The sequence below is a fragment of the Clupea harengus genome, chromosome 22 (assembly GCF_900700415.2).
Source record: "Clupea harengus chromosome 22, Ch_v2.0.2, whole genome shotgun sequence".
NCBI lineage: Eukaryota > Metazoa > Chordata > Actinopteri > Clupeiformes > Clupeidae > Clupea > Clupea harengus.
This window is the reverse complement of record NC_045173.1, coordinates 20,618,844-20,641,343: the sequence shown is the minus strand read 5'-3', so window position 1 is coordinate 20,641,343 and position 22,500 is coordinate 20,618,844. Positions and strand designations below refer to the sequence as shown.

General features: G+C 45.9%; 1 protein-coding gene across 1 annotated transcript in view; it reads right to left on the bottom strand.

The window, feature by feature from the left end:
* Positions 1 to 22,500, bottom strand: part of sorbs2a (sorbin and SH3 domain containing 2a) — a 75,304-nt gene that overhangs the window by 41,080 nt on the left and 11,724 nt on the right. The window contains exons 3-4 of the mRNA XM_031560401.1: positions 1,677 to 1,732; positions 465 to 560 (exon numbers count right to left, since the gene is read on the bottom strand). Of these exons, the coding sequence (XP_031416261.1) occupies positions 465 to 560; positions 1,677 to 1,686 (106 nt within the window). The 5' untranslated portion in view covers positions 1,687 to 1,732. The remainder of the gene's footprint in view (positions 1 to 464; positions 561 to 1,676; positions 1,733 to 22,500) is intronic.

Here is a 22,500-nt window from a genome sequence, read left to right as displayed (position 1 = left end):
TGAAAATTAAGGCAAAGGGAGGGATGCACTAGGGGGATGAGAAAAAGAAAAAGATAAACGAATAAAGACAACCCAGAATGCCTCATAAGGCCTAACAACATTGGCAACACTGGAGAGCATGATCAAATATTTATTTCTTTTGCTTGGGCAAAGGCCAAATGTCTAAGATGAGAAATCTATCAAATGGCATCATTACAGCCAGAGATTACCCAAGGCTTCCAAATATGAAAACTAGAGCAATTATAGCAGGATTATTATATTGTGTCTGTGTGTATATTTCTGTGTGTATTTGTTATTTGTGTGTGTGTGCTTACCTGTGTGCATGTGTGTATTCTGAGTCATGAGTTGAGAGGCATGAACATTAGTATCTGGGGTTAGTATCTTCAAACCTGTATGTGTGTGTGTGTGTGTGTGTGTGTGTGCGTGTGAATGTGCGAGTGTGTGAGTGTGTGTGTGGTTAGTACCTGCAGCCGAGTGCAGGTTAGGAGTGCTCTGGACCCTCTTGATGGAGGAGAGAGTAAGAGACAGCGAAGTGCTTTTGCGAGCACGTCCTCCGCTATCTGGGAAAGCGCAGCAGCCAGCCACCGCAAAGCAAACATGCATATATGTTCACACACACACACACCACAGACATACAGTTATCCAGATGTGCGCATAGACATTCATGCACAAAACAAACTCACACAGTGTCACATTCAGAAGTACACACACATACACACACACACACACACACACACACACACGTAAATACACATTCACACCGGGCACAGAAAAAGCAAAGCACATGCATTACTAAAGCAACATATCATCTGACAGTCATGTCAGGCCCCCGAAGAAGGAGAGGACCACCCGTTCATGATGAGTAGGACGGTAAACTGTCACTTAAACAGGCATAGTTACTAGGGGAGAGGACGTGGGAAGCCTTTTATTTGAGTTAATTTCACAGCAACCTCCTACTCAATATGAACAGAGTCTTCAGGGCAAGCATGTTCTGCCTGCCTGATTACTGATGCAAGATAAATCACAATTCACACACACACCACAAATCACCCAGCATGCAAAGCATTCAGTGCGCCCTGTTCTGTCCTATTACTGTGGTTTATTACCGGGCGGCCATGATAAGTGAACCTGGCATTTGTCAAACACATTTCCCCCTAAATTGGAGCACTTAAAGAATGTTCTGAAGCACCGTGGTGCCTGCATCTGCAAATCACTCACGCTAAGTATAACAGGCAGCATGGAAAACAAATTAAAAACCTGTACTGGCAGATGACAGGCAGAGCTGCCACATATCACACTAAACAGCATTTGCGGCAAAAAAAAAAGAAAGAAGCTACCTCATGTAATTTTCAAAAAGCCGCCCGGGCTCATAGTTTCTAAGGCACATTTAGAGCGCTTTCCTCAGTTTCTGTGCTTTTCAGTGTCACTTTATGTGCATGTATATGTGTAAATAAGAGAAATGGATAGAGAGGACAGAGGGAGAGAGTTTTTTGTAGTGCAAAGTCAGGAAGGTCAAAATGTATAAACTAAAGGCTTGATGATACCGTGTGTATGAATGGATGCTCATATGTGATGCTGGAGACCCAAATCAACAGTGAAAAGGCTTGAAAATGTCTTGGGTTGCTGGCTCAGTATCAGCCTTGAGAACTCCGGTGCAGTCATCTAGGCCAACGTACCTGTGTTCATGGTGAAGTTCTCTCCTTACAGTTGGACCAAAGACACTAACACTTTCCTGAAAGAACAGAACAGAACAGAACAGAACAGAGATGTTTAGGTTAGTTTAACAGAAACTATAAGAAGGTATATTCTCTTGAAATGAGAGGACAGGGGAGGCCCTATTTGGGGAAGCACCACACATTAATAATTCAACACTGAGCCCAGGCTGAAAACCACACTGTCCCAGCCAGAAGAAACATGACTGCGGCAGGGTGAAACAGCAGAATGTTTCTGGTCAATAAAATGTGAGTAATGGAATGGCCAAGTCTGGGGTGTGTGTAACCATAGTGATTCGGCCTCCAGGCTGGAATCCGGGAAAGTTCTGCTGCCCCTTTTTTAGTTCCATATCTGGTTCTGATGGACCTCATGATCAATAAAACAGCAAATCATAAACCTGTACGTTTCAGACCTGTAGGTTCAAAAGAGTAGTTCAGCTCTGTCGACATTTGTTCCGAAGCAGTGGGGCAGACTCTTTGTGTTTGGTTGAAACTGGCGATTTTTGGCCAGGCCTAAGCTATCGTTCAAAGCAACGATTCTGATCTTTCAGGTTTGTTACACTCAAGTATGCAGTTCAAAGCAGCAGTTCAGACTCTTGACTCAAAACAGAAAACAACAATAGACTTCAGCACATATTTTAAGAGACAAAGTAAATTAGATTCTAAGTCATGCTGTTGACCCACATCAGTTGACATGATCTTCTGCTGGTCAACTCTGGTCAGCTGAATCCAGTGTACAGATTGTGCGTTCCATCTGTGGGTCTTAGATTTCTACTACAGCTGCACTAATGAGCAGGGGCTTAAAACTGTTATGGCAAGACCGCAAAATGGGTGGTAGGAGGACTGGGACCTGGGATAGGGATGGGAATCGAGAACCGGTTCTTGTTGAGAACTGGTTCCCAGTGGATCGATTCCTTGGAATCGTTAGGCAAAGTCCTTAACGATTCCGCTATCAATGCCGTTTGCGCATGCGCGATGTTGTCACATCCACGCCGCCTTGTTTTGTTTAGACCGCAGCCAACATGGCGTCTAGGCAGAGGCGTTCAAAAGTGTGGTTATATTTTACGCGAAAAGATGACCACAGGGCCACTTGCAATGCTTGCAAAACGTCTATTTCGTGAATGGGGGAAAATACTACCAATATGCAGAAACATTTGTCCACACAGCATGCAATAACTTTACAGGAATGTCACATTTTTGATGCGCTACGGAGTGACGATAACGTTAATGACTAACGTTAGCGCTTCATCTGTTAATATCGAAGGTAAACTCCAGACGCTTTTACGAGTTTAACGCTTTTACTAAGTTCAAGGTGAATACACTTAAAAAAAAACAGCACTGTAATTGGCATGTTCAAATAATATTTAGCACAGCGGTTTTCAAACTCTTGTATATCAAGGACCCTTTAACTGCCACAAATTCTTTGTCATTTAAAATATGTAAATGTATACATACATACTGTATATGCTGTGCACCATCTACCCAGAGGATATTATATAAAAGAAAATGAATGTTAATAAACCCGTTTGTACTCTTTTTTTTTTTCCTTGCCCAATGAGAATCGATAAGAGAATCAATAAGGAATCGGATCGATAAGCAGAATCGAACATGGAATCGGAATCGTTAAAATCTTATCAATTCCCATCCCTAACCTGGGAGCTAACAAGTTTACCTGTCAGGGGCTGGGATGCTCTTTGGCAGAGGCGCAGGGTAGAAGGGAGGCTAAAAAAACAATTACCTGCAACCCACACCTCATCAGGCCCCAATTCCCAGCCACTCTGCAGAGCTCCGAACGCAATTATCCAGCAGCCATGCCTGCATTTAATATCACATCCATTAGCCGAGCCCTGGAGGGCAGCCATAAAGGGAGAGCTCTCTGTCACTAATGATGAGGCAAGAGACTCTCCAGGGCAGCTATAGACTATACAGTGGACATGGACAGCACTTACATGAGCATGGGTGGTTACTGTAGTGTTGGAGAATTACAGGGGTGAAATAGATGATGGAGTGCAGGAAAAAGTATTGTTTGTTCTCCTTTTTTGGATACATAATCCACAAAATCCACGTTTCCATGTGAGAGACTCTGTGGAAGCACCGAGAAGGGCCTTGGTGATCATATGAGCGTGATGTAAGGAATTATATTAGTGTGCGACTGGCAGATGACAAGGACGAGGCGAACAGTGACTGATGTAGGTCTTAACTGTGCTAAAAGGTAGCTGTCTCTGTATGGGAAGGTGGTCTAGGATAGCAGATGGAAATAGCCCTCGGAATAAAAATAATCAACGCTATTTGATTCACTGCAAATGTCAAGCTTGCTGACACTGAGTTTTGTGCCATCTACCCAGAGACTGTCATAAGTCTGGGCACTTACGTGTGTGTGTGCCTATGTGTCTGTTTGTATTGTAAGTGAATGCGTGTGTGAAAGTGTCTGTATGTGGGTCTATGTGTCCTCATGTGATAACTGCATGTTCTATAGGGATGATCTATCCAGCCCTATGACAGCTGCCTGTGATAATCTAGTCTGAAATGTATCGCAGTCGTGGCGCCAAGCTCTTAAAATGGGGCGAGTGATTAATATCAAACATGAGCTCAGCCTCACCAGGTGACTGTTGCTATGGCGTACAGCTAAGAGACTCTGCTACTGGATGTCTGATATGACTTCACTGGCATGGAAGGTTGAGGTTGGTGTGTGTGTGTGTGTGATGACGTGTATATGTGTGTGTGCGTGTAGACGCCCATGCATTCATGATATACCCAAGTGTGTGATTGTAGAGACACTGAGACGCAGTGTATAGGACAGCACATACACACACTGAACACAAACATAGATGGTGTCTGACAGCACTCAAGGTCCTAACTCCTGTAAACGCCAACATAAACACACAGCAGAGTGGGGACAACAGGACTCTAAAACAGTCCAAGCCACGGACCATCAAATTATGGCCATGAACTATCGACCATGTTTTTAAAACAATTCGGTGCTGATATAAGCATAAGCATTCCGGGAACAGGACAGTGGTCTCATAATGAAATTCTACCTGTTATGTCTAAGAAATGTTTTGACAATATAATCACTTTCTATTTAAGTTTTAGATTGATTGAGCGTTGAATCTAGTTAGATTGAATCTAGTTAGATTGAAACTTCGCTGGGCCCTATCATCCGCTCGCATGGTTTTTCCTATCATTGCTATGCCGATGATACTCAACTGTTTCTGTCTTTCCCTCCTGAGGACACCACTGTCTCGGCGCGGATCTCGGACTGTCTTGCTGATATATCCACATGGATGAAAAACCACCACCTTCAGCTGAACCTGGCCAAAACGGAACTGATGGTCTTTCCAGCCAAACAGGCCATCCACCACAACATCAGCATCAATATTGACTCCTTGTCTCTTGTTCCATCCAAAACAGCAAGAAACCTCGGGGTCATTATTGATGACCAACTGACTTTCACGGACCACATTGCCTCTGTCTCTAGGTCCTGCCGCTTTGCGCTATTCAACATCCGCAAAATCAGGCCGTACCTAACCCAGTATGCCACCCAGCTGCTGGTGCAAACCTTGGTGAATTCACGCCTTGATTACTGCAACGCCCTCCTAAACAGGCCTGCCGGCTTGCGTGGTGAAACCACTACAAATGATCCAGAACGCGGCGGCGCGTCTGGTGTTCAACCAACCGAAGAGGGCACACGTCACCCCGCTACTCATTGACCTCCACTGGCTGCCTGTAGCTGCTCGCATTAAGTTCAAGTCACTTATGCTTGCCTACAGAGTGCTTGATGGTTCTGCTCCTATCTACCTAAATGCTCTTGTAAGGGCAAATGTTACACCCAGGATGCTGCGCTCTTCTAGTGAGCGTCGTTTGGCACTGCCGTCTGTGCAAGCACGGCAGTCCAGACTATTCTCATTTGTAGTTCCACGTTGGTGGAATGAGCTGCCCAGCACTACCAGAGCAGGGGCGTCCCTCTCTACCTTTAAGAAGCTTTTGAAGACCCAACTCTTCAGAGAGCACTTCCCGTCCTAACTGGCACTTCGACTAGTGCGTAACTTGCAATTACAGCAGTTACACTTCTGCACTCTTTCTTTCTTTTTATTTTATTTTGTTATATTTCTAATGTAAAGTAGTATTTATTTATTGTTACACCAGGTTCTATTGCTCGTAGCTTGAATATTCTCTCCCTTGTACGTCGCTTTGGACAAAAGCGTCTGCTAAATGACTAAATGTAATTAAGCCACATCCAGGTTATAGCTATAGGCCACGCTGCAAAATTGAGAATTCTATCTGTTCTTTTTGTGCGTGTGTGTGTATGTGAACACATGTGCGTGTGTGAGTGTGTGTGTGTGTGTGCATGCATTAGATCCTCCTCACTGGATTTGAGGGTTCGGGTAGACTATTGTCTCGCTATATTGGTGCATCAGCGTTTCATGGAAAAGGTTACATTGTGATAGATCTAATGTGCAGGAAACATTTCAAATGGAAACACCTCTTACAGTCCGCGAAAGTGCAAAGGTACAGTCCTTTACACTTTTTGACAAATTCAGCGAATTGCTCGTCATGGTCCGCTAGCTCAGTGTTCAAGCTCTGGCGTTTCATAGACAGATCTGGCTTTGCAAAAGGGAAACAAACATAGCGATTCGGAATGCGGCATAAACAATCCCAGCCAATCAACACGGTACTTTAGGAGCACAGGAAAGAGGGCTGTAATGTGACTGACTGTTGAACTCATACATCAGCCACCTTTCAGGAAACCAAAACCAAATAGCAGACCGCATCTTTAAGAAAAGACCCCTGAGGATTAACCTGATGACAAATTGGTCTGTCATCCTACTATCTTTGCAGTTTTACAATCAAAGTTGTTTTTTTTTCAAAGCTAAGTGTGCTGTAGAATCTATTTTACCCCATCTAAGAGGGGCTACACTGCATCTTCTGATCATGTACTAGCTGGCAAGTGTTACATCACCATTAGAGATTTATTTTCAAACTAAACTACATTCGCATTCCACAAACTCATTTAAATCATTTGTCCGAGTAGCACTTGAATAGACTGCAGCATTACCCCCAAATAAAATTTCGCATAAAATCTTTAAGTGGCGCTTTTCAAAGCACCGTGCATCATCAGCATGAAATTGCCACCCCAGCAGTATATTTCACGACACTTAGTAACAGTCACCCACCCCCAAACAATAAACAGACTACAGTATTCCGTAATGAAGAATGTAATGAATAAATGAATAACATTAGGAGCATGGTTGCCCAGAACAGGAATATCCATAGGTGAAATAAGAGTTATGCAGATTTAATTTAGCACGTTCTACTTATTCAAGACAGACATAAGAAAAGAGAGAAATAATAAAAAAGAGACAGAGAGAAAAAAAGAAACATGTGTTTATATTAAGTGAAGTATACATTTGTAGGATGCCTTTATCATTGCACCATAGAACCAGTGTTCTATCGGGACAAGTACATCTGGTACCATTTACCGGTGTACGGTTAGGAACACTGGTTCTAGAACAAACAATGCAGGCATCATCTCAAGTAGAGTTAATTCTCTGGTGACACTGATTTTTTTTGCTTCATTTCTCAGTGTCGGCTCAGCTCTCCACTGGGTCAAGTTCCAATGCTTTATAGCATTTCTGAAGTCGACTTGAGTTCCCTCAGAACAAACCACTTACTGTAAGGCTTAAGGGCTTCATTCAAGCATGTAATTATGACACCTGTATAAACCCCCAAGGCCATTTTCCCTCTCAACATCTTTCATACATCTGCTTTAAAAAGACACCCATTTATTTGACAGTAGATGAGTGAAACTGGAAGAAAGAGGCAGGGAGTGAGAGAGAGAAGGAGAGATATAGAGTAACATCTGAGAGCGCTTGCTCTCTGAAAGCAGTCAAGCTGAAAAAGAAATGAGTTTGACACATGTTGTGACAGCGCTGACGGCTAAACCATGACAGAACAAGCGAGGCCCAGAGGTCAGACCACTTCATCAGCACAGCAGCTGAGAATCCTTCTAGAATGTCATGAACAGCAAATGCTGATTGGCTGCCGCCTGAATTCATAAGAAGCAATGGACCGGTTGGTGGCAAAGGCAATGTGGGTGGGAAGGGCAATCGCACTGTTGCAGTAAATGCCAGACCTCACCAATGGTGGTTATGATGGTGAGAGAGAGAGGAGAGAGAGATACAGAGAGAAAGTGAGAGAGAGAGGAGAGAGAGATACAGAGAGAACGTGAGAGAGAGGCAAAGGATACGTCGTAAGCAGATAGTTTTACAGTGGGCCTGTGCCTTCACGCTCCAGCGATGGAGAGTGAAACCTGTCATCGCCCAGCCGATTGACTTTTACCATGTGTGAGTGCAGGGGCGTCTCTACAGCTCTCAGAGGACCAGTCAGACAGACAGAGCTCATTTTATTGGCACATCTTGACTATACACCTACGCCTCCCGCTAACTGCCAGGGCCTGTCATCATGATCAGCATGATAAACTGCAATGACATGACATGTCTGTGAGATTAACTTGTCTCAAAGCTACTGTGTGACAGCGTGAGGAGTTCTTAGTGTCTGTCTAATGATCTGACAGAGATCCTTTTTTTCGTTGTTGTTTACACACTGCTAGCTTCACTAGAACAGACTTTAGGCTATGTTATTAGTTCCCAGAACATATGATTAAACCAGCCCTCCTACACCCACCCTGCCACCATTTCTCCCCAATAGAGAGGTGCTAATGAGAAACTGACTATAAATAAGAGTTGTGATAACACACCACTCACACTGCCATTCCTGCTCAACAGGGGGCGCCGCAGGTGACAACAGTAGTGCCCTACAGTCTAACATGGGTTAGAACTCTCCCATTGTTTTTGTACTCAGAACACACAAACACATAGGTGATGTTGGGTGCATCGGGCCACTGTTTGGCCAATAGTCTGAGATCGTCTTAGACACAGTTGAAATGTGCATGGACATAACCACAAGGCCATTCAGGGACATTCGGAGTCAGCACACTTCTACAATTATATATTGAAAATGACATGTTTTAAGCTCAAGAGCTGTTTATGTATTGGATGCCCCTTTCTGAGCCAACACAGTGCTTGTCAGTTCAAATGGGCCATGCATTCCGCTAAAATGGACTATTGAAATGAAACACTAATATGCATAATTCCCACAAATAAAAACAAATATTGTTTATTGTATTCCAGTTTCTGTTTAACCTTCCACAATAAAATAGTGTAATGTTTGTTAATAAGGCCATTCATATTTAGAATACAGTGATCTCATTACAATACAGCTACACTTAATTAACATATTAAACGCATATGAAATGCATTCTTGAACCAATCTTAGCGTCCATCTATGCGTTGTGCATGTGAGAGGGCCAACTGCTTTTGGCATACAGTATATGGGCACTTGAATTGTTTAAATTCTGTCAAGAACAGTTTAAATAAATGAGCAGTGATTGGCTGTTGAATCTTGAGCTATGTCACTCCAACTTTATACGGCCCATTTTACCTGATGGCCTAATGTCCCAGACCTCAGGACCTTACTCATACTGCCAGGCCTGTTTAATCGATCACATTTGCCCAACCAATAGCAGGGCCAAAAGTCATTATGCATTGAAATCAGAAAGCTGTTTCTGACTTACGTGGAGGGACTGAGAATAAACTTAATCTGTTCTCTACTTTCAGACTGATTTATAAAAAAAAGTTTAGCAAAACACACACAAATGAAGTGACAGGGCCTAACATGAAAAAAACCTTTAAGCTCTTGACTTCCGATTCCATTCCTGAAAAGACCTGTGTGTGTACTGATGTTCACTGAATCTCGGCACATGAAAATTCTATGTTTTTAGGAATGTTGCTGCTTAGTAAGTTCATCCTCTTCGCGCTGGGTAGGTCATGAGGTAGGCCTCCACCAGAGCCTGCCAACGTGGTCTGCCTGCAGCACATCTCTAGGTAACCCCAGGTCCATCCCCGATTCTTCGTTTCTTTCTCAACTGAAGGCTACCCTTGGCAGTGATGTTGGTGGCATATGAAGCATGTCCAATCCATCTCCATTGGTGCATCTGGACTTCTGCTCTGGAAGACTTCCAGCTTGTGATCAATGGTTTTCACCATTTTCCACAATTCTGCGCCATACAGTAACGTGATTGATTTTCTTCGGCATCTCCACTTGTGCTGATCTTCGGAACCCAGGTGAGTGAAGTGCTCTACATCCTCAATGGCTTCTGTATTTCTCGTAATGGCTGCGTTGGATCTGTTGTTCATCCGGAGAGGCTTGCTTTTCCTGGCACTGATCTTCAGTCCAATCTGTTCTGCTGCACTGGCCATGGTGTTGATCTTGGCTAGCATGTCCTGGTGTCAGTGTGAAAGCAGCGCAACATCAACAACAAGGCAAATGGTCAGGGTCCACTGTCTGTCCTGCTCAACATACTCTCAGGTAACAAGAGCAGCTTCAGTCCTGTTTAACCCACTAACAACTGCAGTGGTACAAAATCATTACATCTACGGATCGTAAATGCTGATCAATTTTGGGGAAAGAGAGGCTGTCCACGTGCTGAACTAAGCAATCGTTTAATGGACACGAGTCTGAAACCCATCAATTTTCAAGCCTTTTAAAACCACGGACCAATAACGGAACACTCACACTTGCCCTGCACTGCACTGGACATGAACGCAATCAGTTGGAAAACAAGCTGGAAATCTCATTTCTCTCTTTTTGTCTTCCTCCCTTGCTCCGTGATCCCGCCAAAAAAAAGTAATTTTAAGGGCAGGCTTTGGATCCTGGTCTGTGACATGGCAGTTGTTGACATTAGTTGTTACACAAGAACATGTTTTGTGAAAAAGAAAAGAAAAACGTTTTTAAAATTGAAACAGGTCACTGAAGCTGCTCAGTTTCACATCAACACGAAGCCCAACCCAACAACCAGGTGGAATTACAGGATGGGCCCCAAAGGAACGTGGGCTTCTGTACAGTATGTGGTGGTTATTTAAGCTCTTACATGTGAAACCTTAAAAACCTTGAAATGCTTTATCAACAGTTCATCAACAGTTTATAGACATATTTGTACCATGAGGTTGCTCTTATAGAAAAAACATACTTTTCCAACATGGCTAGTGTTCAGCTTTTGATGAATATGGGATGTTGGTGGTCTACCAAGTATAAAGCCAAAGGCCCGATACGCCTTTTCTTTGCTCAGTTTTCTGAACTTTGCTATTATGACAATGCTGTTCATATATGTAATAAAAGAATGGAACACACATACCAAATATATATTGACACAGGTTTTATTACGCATGTCAGTGGGCCACAGATCCCGATTGGCCTGTTGAAAGGTGTGATGGGCATGAGGCAGTGTGTCACTGAAACAGCTTTGGGACACCATTGCTTACCCTGAAATAAACGAACCCATGTGTACCAGGCCTCGCTCTCTCTCTCTCTCTCTCTCTCTCTCTCTCTCTCTCTCTCTCTCTCTTTCTCTCTCTTTCTCTCTCTTTCTCTCTCTCTCTCTCTCTCTCTCTCTCTCTCTCTCTCACACACACACACACACACTCCCAAATGCAAAAGACACACACATGCACACCCTCACAGTCACACTCACATTTGTCCACAGGCAAAGGAGGTGGGGGGTAAATCAAGAGGCTAGTCGCGCCCTGTCGTCGTCCCGTGAACGCCAGATTATGAGATCGAGTTTCAGGGGGACAGACCAGTGGCGACACAGCAGCTGTGTATGTGTGTGTGTGTGTGAGAGAGAAAGAGAAAGAGACAGAGAGAGAGAGAGAGAGAGAGAGAGAGAGAGAGAAAGAGAGAATGTGAATTTGTGCATTTGTGAATAAGTGTTGGAGTGTGTGAGTGTGTGAGTGTGTGTGTGTGTGTGTATGTGTGTGTGTGTGTATGTGTGTATGTGTACACATGTGCATGCATGTGCCTACTCCTGTGATGCATCCCATCATGCACTCTGTCACTCTCCTCCTCCTCCTCAGAGGAAGAGCTGCTGAAGCTCAGAGCCCTATGACAGGCCAGGAGCCATGGCGGTGATGTTTTTTTATGTCTCCACGCATCACTGCCAGGGTATGGCAGCGTTTGCCAATACCCGATGGATTCCCACGATACACAGTCACAAGCACACCAACAGACCCCAGCAATCCGTCGAGAGAAGGAGGAGAAAGAGGTGAAGAGTACAGAAGAGGGAGGAAGGAGGAGAGTGGAGACAAAAAAGGAGAGAGAGTGATGAGAGGACAGAAGGGGGAGAGGAGAGGAGGAGGAGAGGGGAGGAAGAGAGAGGAAGGGGTGGGTAACAAATGTTAGGGTACGGCATAACAACAGAGAGACAGGAAAGGAGTGTCTGAGAGCCACGGCTGACTTCCTGTGTCTCAAAATATGAACAGGACATACATAAGTACACGCACACACACACGCACACACTTACAAAAATATACATACACAACCTTGTCCAGGCATGTCAAAAACCCACCAAAACACACAGTGTATCTTTTCTTAGAACAGAGCAATTACTGCTGAATCTGCTGCTAGCTGCACATGCCCTTTCACACACACATACACACACACACACCTACACACACCTACACACACAAACACACACACACACACAAACAAACACAAACAAACACACACACACACACACACACACACACACACACACACACACACGTACACTTACGCATATCACGTATTAAACACTCTGATTTCTCATGGCTCAGGTGTGTGTGTGTGTGTGTGTTGAAATGAATGCATGGTAGTACATGTGGGTGTGCATGAATGTACGATGTATAATGTATATGCTGTAGTGTCCACTGGGACAGAACCTGCCTCCTCTCTTGGTGTCTTGCAGAGATAAACAAACATGCCAATGAAACCTGGTACCGCTCATAAAAAATCCCAGCATGAGCTCTACATTCAACACCACTCCTGAAACCCACTCCGCTCTGGGCGGGCTCTGCTCTCTGGCACATCCCGCGCTGATTGGTGAATCCTTGAAACAGGAGCAATCAAAATGCAAGGTGACTGGATGAAGTTGAAATAAAAGTGGAAACACGGTGTTCTTATTGGACCCAGTGCTTTTCTAAATTTAACCCCGACCCTTCTCATTTTCAGAGCCCTGGAGGCTCTCGTAAAAACCCAGCAGTGGTTTCCTGACACTAATACTCAAAAGACAGCGACCTCGTGTCACGCCGGGTGCTATAACAGAACCCTTTATTTCCTCAAGCTCCTAAGACTTCCCATGAGTTAGAGTTTTACGGGACAGCTATTAAGTTCAAAATTAAACTTCATTACATATCTTACACACATTGTAAAGTGAGGCAGTCAGTATCCCTGGCTTGCCGTCTATGCCTGACTGCATATGTGTTAGAGGGCACCGATACATGCTGTCCTAATATGAGTCTAGACAGCATCCCGGAGATCCTTCACTGAAACATCCACTCATCAATCAAGCATTAGCGTGGCTGCATGAGGCCAAAGAAAGAAGCAGGGCCTCGTTAAGGATGCGGACATGACAGTGGCAGTGCATCAGTTTGATGGCTGCTTTTATGGGTGTCATAGAGACGGTTTATGATCCATCGCTCGGGGAGCAGATGGATGAAGAAAGATGATCGTATGTTTGAGTACCTCTCCTCTCACTCCCCCCAGCACCAGAGTACAAACACACACACACACACAGAAACACATAGACATGTGCACACAACGCACACACACACACAGACACCCACACACATACTTCCGCTGGAAACTCCTTACAGTGAATGATAAATACTTTGGCTGACATGCCTGGTCTGCTAGTAAATCATATTTATAGGACACAAGTGGTGCCACTGAGCTTGGTGGAATTCAAACTCCCGAAATATTTTTTGATGGAATTAAAAGGACCTGGTTATTGGTCCTCGTCAAGCTCCATCTCATTTATTTAAAGAGTGTCACAGTGACACATCTGACACAGGGAGGGAAAACCCTGAAAAATAAATCTGATCATTCCCCAAGGACTGGTCAGTGTGACCTGTTTTTCTTTATTTAATCACTCAGTAAAATCTCTCGGTGACCAAACCACTTTAACGACCAGCCCAGCAAGCCCAGACCAGAGATGTGCATACGTCTCCATATTTCTCAAACCACAAAAACGATGCTGTTTTTGCCCTCTCTCTCTATTCTCTCTGGTTCGCTTCCCTTCTCCTCTGCCTTGTGGAAGTCTTGACGTGCTTCGACTCTCCATCTGGGCCGCTGATTTCCCGGGGCGGCAGCGCTGGTGGTTTATCCTTTGATTGTAATTTGCCGACCGACGGACGCCTCTGGGCCCCGCGTGTAATTACTGCCGTTGGGGCCCCTCAGCGAGACGAGGGCCCATTTACTGACTAACCCAAGCCACAGAGAGGCCACTCCAAATTCCCCACAAAGATTCATTAGTGGACCCAACTACCCTCAGGGAAACACAAAGAAGTCCCAATGGTCAGACCACACTGTGTCGTGTGCGATGTGTGATGTGTGTTGTGTGTGTGTGTGTGTGTGTGTGAGAGGGGGGGGGGTCATAGATTGAAACAGGATGAGTCAAATGAAGAGGTCACTGCCCCCTTTGTTGGTCTGTGTGAGGAGAGTGATACGTTCCTTAATGTGGAATAGACAGCAGTCTATTGAGCAAAACTCAAACACACACACACACACACACACACACACACACACACACACACACACACACACACACAGTGAAATGGAGAACGAGCGCGGGAGTAAGAACAACAGCAACAGCAAAACAACAACAAACAGTAATGGTCCCAAAGCCGATGTCCTGCAGGAGCTGAGTGGCTCAGGAGGCTCTCTTCTGCAGAAGCCCCCCCCCCCCACACACACACACAGGGCCCCAGTCAGCCTGCCTGTCAAACACACACACACACACACACATACACACACAATGTGCTGTTATAGGTGGTAGGGCTTCACTGGAGAGGCCGTGTGTGAGAGCACAGCAGCACAGCAGTGCGGAGCCAACAAAGCTGTGTGTCAGTGCATGCAAGAGACAAGTTCCTCGCTCCCTCGTTCTCCCTCTTCCAGACATGACTGTTTGTCTCCCAGTGTTTCTTTATTCTAAATCCACTAGATTTCTTCACCCCACCCCCTCCGTTTCTCTCTTTCCCAGTCTTGTTCAACCTTTCCCCCTTGACAGAATCAGACAGGAGCCCTTACAGCATGTCAAACCAAATCTTCCAAAACCTGAAAAGCAGTGCTTTTGGACGACAGTGGGGTTTGGAATGGACAGTACACACGCATACGCTCATCAAAAGCCATTCTTTTCTGTCAGAACAACTTCCCTCTGCTTCCTCTGGATTCTGTAACTGACATGAGATGTAAACTGTATGCCATGGCTCAGAGCAGCAGTGCGTGGACTAAATGGAGACCACTCGTTCAGTATAATTTTCACATAATGACCCAAAGACACATGTGACTGTTTGAGACCTAACTCCTTCTCTGAGACTGGGAGTGCCTAAAACTACAGTAGCATACGTATTATGAGCATACGCACATATGGCTGCACACATCTTTGAGTATGCAAAACTCTAAGCCACAATTATATCAGTGCTGTATGAAGTACTTCTACTGAGACAAGCAGCAAAGCCCCCCCCCACACACACACACACACACAGCAGCTTATAAGTAAAGAGCGGGGATCATCTTTGCAGAAGGCCTGTTCTTCAAAGGTCGTGACTGCACAAGGCCAGTCGAGTGCCTAATACACACACACACACACACACGCAAACACACACACACGCACGCATACACATGCACGCACACACACACACAGATACTGAATAAGTAATCCTAGAGAAGTCCCCCCCCAACACACAGATACAAATATTGCATATAGGTTTGTGCTAACATAAACTGATGCACAAATGCACATACAAAAACACAAACAACCTACACTACAGAGCACCACTGCAGAGCACAGGCACACACACAGACTCATGTGCACACACACACACACACACACACACACACACACACACACACACACACACACACACACACACACACACACACACACACACACACACACACACACACACACACACACACACACACACACACACACACACACACACACACACATACACTAGCACTCCTTCAAAGGTTACGACTGCACACTCTACCACTTCAGAGGCCCGCTTACAGGTTGCCACCAGGTCCATCGTCACTCCAGCTCCTATTTTCGGATCCCGCCTGGAAAGAGGCTCACTTGATAACACCACTTAAGGTATGGCCTTTTCCAGCCGCCAGATAACGTTACACCTATCTGTACTTACGTGCTTCAATTTTTGATAAGTGTGAAGCATTTCTGGAGGGGATATTTTGGGGAGGTGAGGCACCTCAGTGAAGACCTTTCAGTATAGAGAGTGGTGGCATAACAGGAGGCTATTTTCCCAGTCCAGTGGTTCAACGAATCTCAGTAAATTCATATTCCCACGCCAAAGCCTATTGAAGTAAAATGGTGTGGTATTTAAGGAAAGAGAAGACACAGGACAAAAATAACTGAACATTTGCTTCTCAGGCCACGCTCTCCCCCAACTCAGTGCAACTGCACTCTCTCTCCCTCAAAGCGGCCTAAGAATTCCGCCGGTCCTGTGTTCCAAGATAAACCCCTGGATGAGACGCGGCCTGGCCTCGGAACCCCTCCCGCTGTGGCTCAGTGGACGGGCCCGATGTCCCGGCACGTGGTTCCAGAAAAGGCTGGATTAGTTTCACCCGCTCCGGCTCCCTTTCTCTGAGCTGGCTGGGCCGAAGCCCAGGTGTTTATATGGGGGCATTTTTGTAGGAAGTCGGTTGACCCCCGCTCAGAGAGAAGCGGGGCAGATGGGAACACAAAACACCAGTTCCATGGTAGCCATTTAACATCACAGAGTGGATCATCACATCTCAGAGTCTACTTTTTTTTTTTTTTTTATCCCACCATGTTTTTTTTTGTTTTATTCCAAATTTGTTGTGCCACTTCAGCCTCTCTAGGACGAGGAAAACAAGGCCATAAAACACCATAAATAGCCCTCTCTGCTGTGCCGTGCAGGGTTCGGGTAGTTATGGTGTCAAAATAGCCACTGGTGTTGGTGGCGTGACATCTTTACTACTTGTCCAGGGAAGACAGACATCAGAGGTTTCTTGTGTGGATGTGGTATGTGGGTAAAGCACTGACCAGCAGTCAAGGGTTTAATTATAAGTTCATGTGTATGTGTACTGGGCAACTATAGCCAGAATGCACAACTACTTTTGCTCCTTTACTCCTGCTTCAGCTCCATGTTGGTTGTTGTTTCTTCTGCACATGTACTAATATTTACTACTTCATCGCCACCCTCATCCCCATCAGTTACCCCTCCTTATCAGTTACCCCCTTCCCATCAGTTTCCCATCAGTTCCCCCCTCCCCATCAGTAACCCATTCCCATCAGTAACCCCTCCCCATCAGTTACCCCCTTCCCATCAGTTCCCCATCAGTTCCCCCCTCCCCATCAGTAACCCATTCCCATCAGTAACCCCTCCCCATCAGTTACCCCCTCCCCATCAGTAACCCCTCCCCATCAGTAACCCCTCCCCATCAGTAACCCATTCCCATCAGTAACCCCTTCCCATCAGTAACCCATTCCCATCAGTAACCCCTCCCCATCAGTAACCCCTTCCCATCAGTAACCCATTCCCATCAGTAACCCCTCCCCATCAGTAACCCCTCCCCATCAGTAACCCATTCCCATCAGTAACCCCTTCCCATCAGTTACCCCCTTCCCATCAGTAACCCCCTCCCCATCAGTAACCCCTCCCCATCAGTAACCCATCAGTTACCCCCTCCCTAGGTGGCTCCCACTGGATCAGCACCAACAGGGTAACAGTTTGCTCTGTGGGTAGAGCAAGAGTGAGTGAGAGTGAGAGTGAGAGTGAGCGTGAGAGTGAGAGTGAGAGTGAGAGTGAGTGTGAGACTGAGAGTGAGAGTGAGCGTGAGAGTGAGAGTGAGTGTGAGTGAGAGAGGGCAGGTGTGGTAATGCAGGTCAGTGCCACTACTAGCAGCGAAATATCAACATGCCAACCTATACTACTCTCCTAAATCCATGCCATATCACAGACTATGTGTTTAGAACCAAAACTAAACGCCATCTTAAAGGACAGAGAGCGAGCGCGAGGGGATGAGATCATCAGGAAATAAATGAAAAGTAAAACAAAACTGCAGGATGTAAAGAAACGAAAAGAGCAAAGACAAAGACAAAGATGCACATCACACGGAGCGAAACAAACAAAGACAAAGAAGAGGGAAAGAGCAGAAAGAGCGAGAGGGAGCCAACAGGCTGGAGAGAGAAACAACAAGGGACTTCTGTGAGGATGCAAGCCCTCTTATATAAGCCACACAAGTTCCTTTAGGGACAAGCACATTGGTGGGGGAAGAGAACAAACTATTTCTCAATGTTTCCGCTGTGGTCATGAAACACTTGCCATGACCTGTGGATAATTAATACTCAGTGCTAATTGGTGGTAATTACCACAGCCCATTCTACCACAAAAAGGCCCACACAATGTTGGCAGAGGAGAAGTAGCTTGCGTCTATAGAGAACACAACACTCCATTCAAAGCCCAGTCACTCTTAATAGCGGTCAGCTGGAGGAATCTGCTGTGGACGCAGGGATCTTCATTAACTTTGTATGTGTTATAATGGACCTTTAGTGGAAAATCTGCTGTACATTTCCATTTAGTATGCCAGTTAAGATCCTGAGAGACAAAAACTGATTGCACCAATGGACATTTACCATCATGAGGAAATCGATGGTGAGTTTAATATGGAAAGAGAGCTAAAAATGGAGGGAGGATGACAGGGAGAGCTGCTTCTAGATATACAGTCACAACATAGAGAGAGGGAGAGAGGGAATGGTTGAGAGATAGAAAGAAAGAAGGAGAGAGAGAGAGAGAGAGAGAGAGAGAGAGAGAGAGAGAAAGACTGAGCAAGAGAGCGAGAACTATGGGAAACTCTAAAGGTGGCCAAAGAATTTCGCTTTATAATGGGGTTGCCATGGTGCTGATGTGTTACTGGTTCAGGGGTCTGACCCCGCATGACTGGACGAGATGTTCGTGTCCTCACGGGAACTAAACAACATTTACACTGTGCTTCACTTCCCAATATGGAAAAATCAAAGCCCTGGTCACAGCAGAGCTAGACACAACATTATTATCTCCGTCCATGTGACTTGATGTTTGCTCTAGCTCTTAATTAACACTTGTTTGTTTTCTGTGCTCTTGTATCCTCTTGTGTCTGTCTCCTGTACTGTCTGTCTATCTATCTACCTACCCATTCACCTGCTCATCCATCCATGAATTCATCCATTCATACACATTCAACATGTATAGCCAACCTGTACTGCAAATCCCTTTGCAGTATTGCTTTTGTCCAAGACTGGAAAACAGATGAGATTTACCTGATACTCACCCATCCCTTTGCCTGCCTCTCATGGTCTGCTTCTCTCTCTCTCACTCTTTTTTTCTCTCTCCCTCTATTTCATCTTCCCAGTAAGCGCATGCATCTGCATTCTCCTGAACACTCTCCTCTCTGCCCTATTCTCTCTCCTGCTCTATAGCTGTCACTAGCAAAGAATTGTCATGGCGTCACCAGAATCCTCATCTCCATTCCAGCATAGACCTCTCCCTCTGTACTTCTTCCCGTCTGTCTCTCTGCACTCTCTCTCTCCTGTCTTTCTATACTGTGTCCCCGTCCCACCCTAATACCGTCTGAATGTTTAATAGCCCTTGTGTCATCAACATTTCACTCGGAGGGGCCATATTTGCATTCTCCTGAAGACCTGTTTCTGTTTTCAACCATCTCCCTCTGTCTATCTGCTTCTATCTCTCTCTCTCACTTCCTCTCTCCCGTTTTCTCTCTCTCTCTCTCTCTGTAGATCTGCACATCTCTGAGTCTAAAACTATAGTCAGGTCAGGACTGGTTCTATGCCTGTCTCTCTGTGCCTGTCTCTCTGTGCCTGTCTCTCTGTGCCTGTCTCTCTGTCCCTGTCTCTCTGTGACTGTCTCTCTGTGCCTGTCTCTCTGTGCCTGTCTCTCTATGCCTGTCTCTCTGTGCCTGTCTCTCTGTGCCTGTCTCTCTGTGCCTGTCTCTCTGTCCCTGTCTCTCTGTGCCTGTCTCTCTATGCCTGTCTCTCTGTGACTGTCTCTCTGTGCCTGTCTCTCTGTCCCTGTTTAGGCTGCCCACTCTCTGTGCCTGTCTCTCTGTGCCTGTCTCTCTGTGCCTGTCTCTCTGTCCCTGTCTAGGCTGCCCACTCTCTGTGCCTGTCTCTGTATGCGTGTCTCTGCGGCCAGCAGACGGGCTCTTGTCATCAGCAGTATTTCAATCTCCCACCGGCCTGTCTGCACGCCATCACTTACTCCCTGTTCCTCTCGGCCAGTAAATATGCCAATCACCAGGTGTGATTTCCTCTGTGAAGGCAGGGGGCACTGGAGAGATACTAGAGGTTCACTTACTTACAGATGTTACCAGACTTCATTTTAAGTTGCTAATGCAAACAACCCAGTTTGACACTGCTGTTTAAAATGGGACATCCATTTGACTGAGGAGGTCTGGGACATGAACAGTGCTACTGTGTAGTTATGCACAGGAAGACATGAGGCAGTACAGAAAACACTGGCATGACAGGTTATGGATTTGGGTGTGGGGACATTTGTCGCCAAAGAGACACAGGGGGGGGTTGCTAGAGCTGTCACCTTCTCTGGCACATTCTGTGAAGACACAGTCATGCTGAGTGCAATTCTACCCCCTCCCCATATGACGAGGAGGATCGAGAAACAGCGCCAGAGACAGAACCCGTAATTCAACTCAGCAACTCCCCTGACTCAGTCTCATCTGGAAAATTCTGCATCGGAATGGGTCTCAAGAACCTTTTAAGTGAGGCTGACATTTTCCGTTGCCCATAAAAAGCGGAACTGGAGGAGGAGATGGCGGTGGCAGTGCGGCGGGTTAGGGGGGGCAGGGGGGGGGGGGTGTATAGGGAGGGGTGAATTAAGATGTTTGAGAGGAGGGTGAGCTCTTCACTTGAATCTTTAAAGTATTTTTTCCCAAAGTCAAGGGCGTGAAGTTCTTTCTGATGTTTATAGTTCAGGTCTGTCTCCGTGGAACATGACCCCATTGAGGGAGGAGAGGCAAAAAGGTCACAACCTTTTGGAGCTGTTAACATGACATATAACTTATGCTGCTTGAGCAGGCAGTCCCAGCACAGCACAGCACAGCACAGCACAGCACAGCACAGCACAGCGAGTCAATTCACATAGACATACCCCCCAAGCTCTCAGCACACACACCAAACCCCACCAAAAAAAAACACCATAGCCCCAGCCTTGCCTATTCCCTGTTGATCTGCTTTTACACTGGGGTGACGTTTGTGTGTCTTGCTAATTGTTACAACAACCAAAGCAGTGGATGAAAGTGGATGAAAAGTGTACAGTCATCCTCCACATCAAGTGGCTTGGAGTCAGTTGCCCTGACGGAAACCTACTCTCTCCAATGAAGTGCTGCAGAGTGAAGAGTTGTGTGTGTGTGTGTGTGTGTGTGTGTGTGTGTGTGTGTGTGTGTGTGTGTGTGTGTGGGCTCTGAGCTGAGATCCCAGTGTCACTCGGCCACCCGCCTGACCCGCCACCGGATGGGATTTCACCCCGGGATGCCTGGCGTGACAGCAGGGGAGGACGAGAAGAGTGAGGAGGAAGAGCTTCTAAATATACAGCCTCAGGACAAGCCCTTTCCCCTCTACGGCGCAGAAAGAACTCTATCAGCGGGAGATGAGAACATGAGAATGATGAGAATGGGTGAGCCTCCTGACTAGTAAATTAAGACACCCCGGGCTCTGCTTGTAAAAAGGTTCACCGTGGACTTACTTTTGTCACCCTTGGGGTTAAAGTTCATACAAAGGTCCTACGTAAAAAAAAAAGGTGACAAAAAGGTCATAAAACATTTTTATGGGCCATCGGTGGGTTTGTGTCCCTCTGTTTGTGTACCCATTCTGTTCATTGAGTCCAAACCCATTGAGTGATCAGAGCCCAAACCCATTGAGTGATCAGAGCCAACTGTTTGGACACAGGACGGTCCCTGGTGACAAAGTCTTGGGCTGGATTGATGACTATTTGCACTCCATCCCTGACTATCTAAAGAGGGAACAAAGTGCAGGAGATGAAACTTTAAAGAGGCTCTCAGGTCATTTAGACCCATCTACTCTCTGGCTGTCTGGGCTGTGGAGAACCGAGAGAGAACCGAGAGAGAACCGAGAGAGAACCGAGAGAGAACACGAGAGATTCAGCTGCCACACCAATGGATTCCTCACCCCCTGCAGCGCCAGTGGAGTGGAAGACATGACAAACCACACAGTCTTGCCCTGTCACAACTGCTCCCACTGAGATGTTTGTGTGTGTCTGTGTGTGTCCGTGTGTGTGTGTGTGTGTGTGTGTGTGTGTGTGTGTCTGTGTGTGTGTGTGTGTGTGTGTGTGTGTGTGTGTGTGTGTGTGTGTGTGTGTGTGTGTGTGCAAACCAGGAGTGTGTGGTGTGCATTTATGTTTCTGTGGACAATGTGTGCCGAGTTTCGCATTCCTGCACAGCCTGGTAACCCGAGAGTGTTGTTCTTGTTTTGTGTGTGAATAATGTTTGTGTGTGTTGTGTAATGCGTGTGCGTGTGTGTGTGAGAGAGTGTGTGTGTGAGAAAGTGTGTGTGAGAGAGAGTGTGTGTGTGAGAGAGAGTGTGTCTACTCCTCTCCAGGAGAGAGTCCCTGCAGAGCGACCC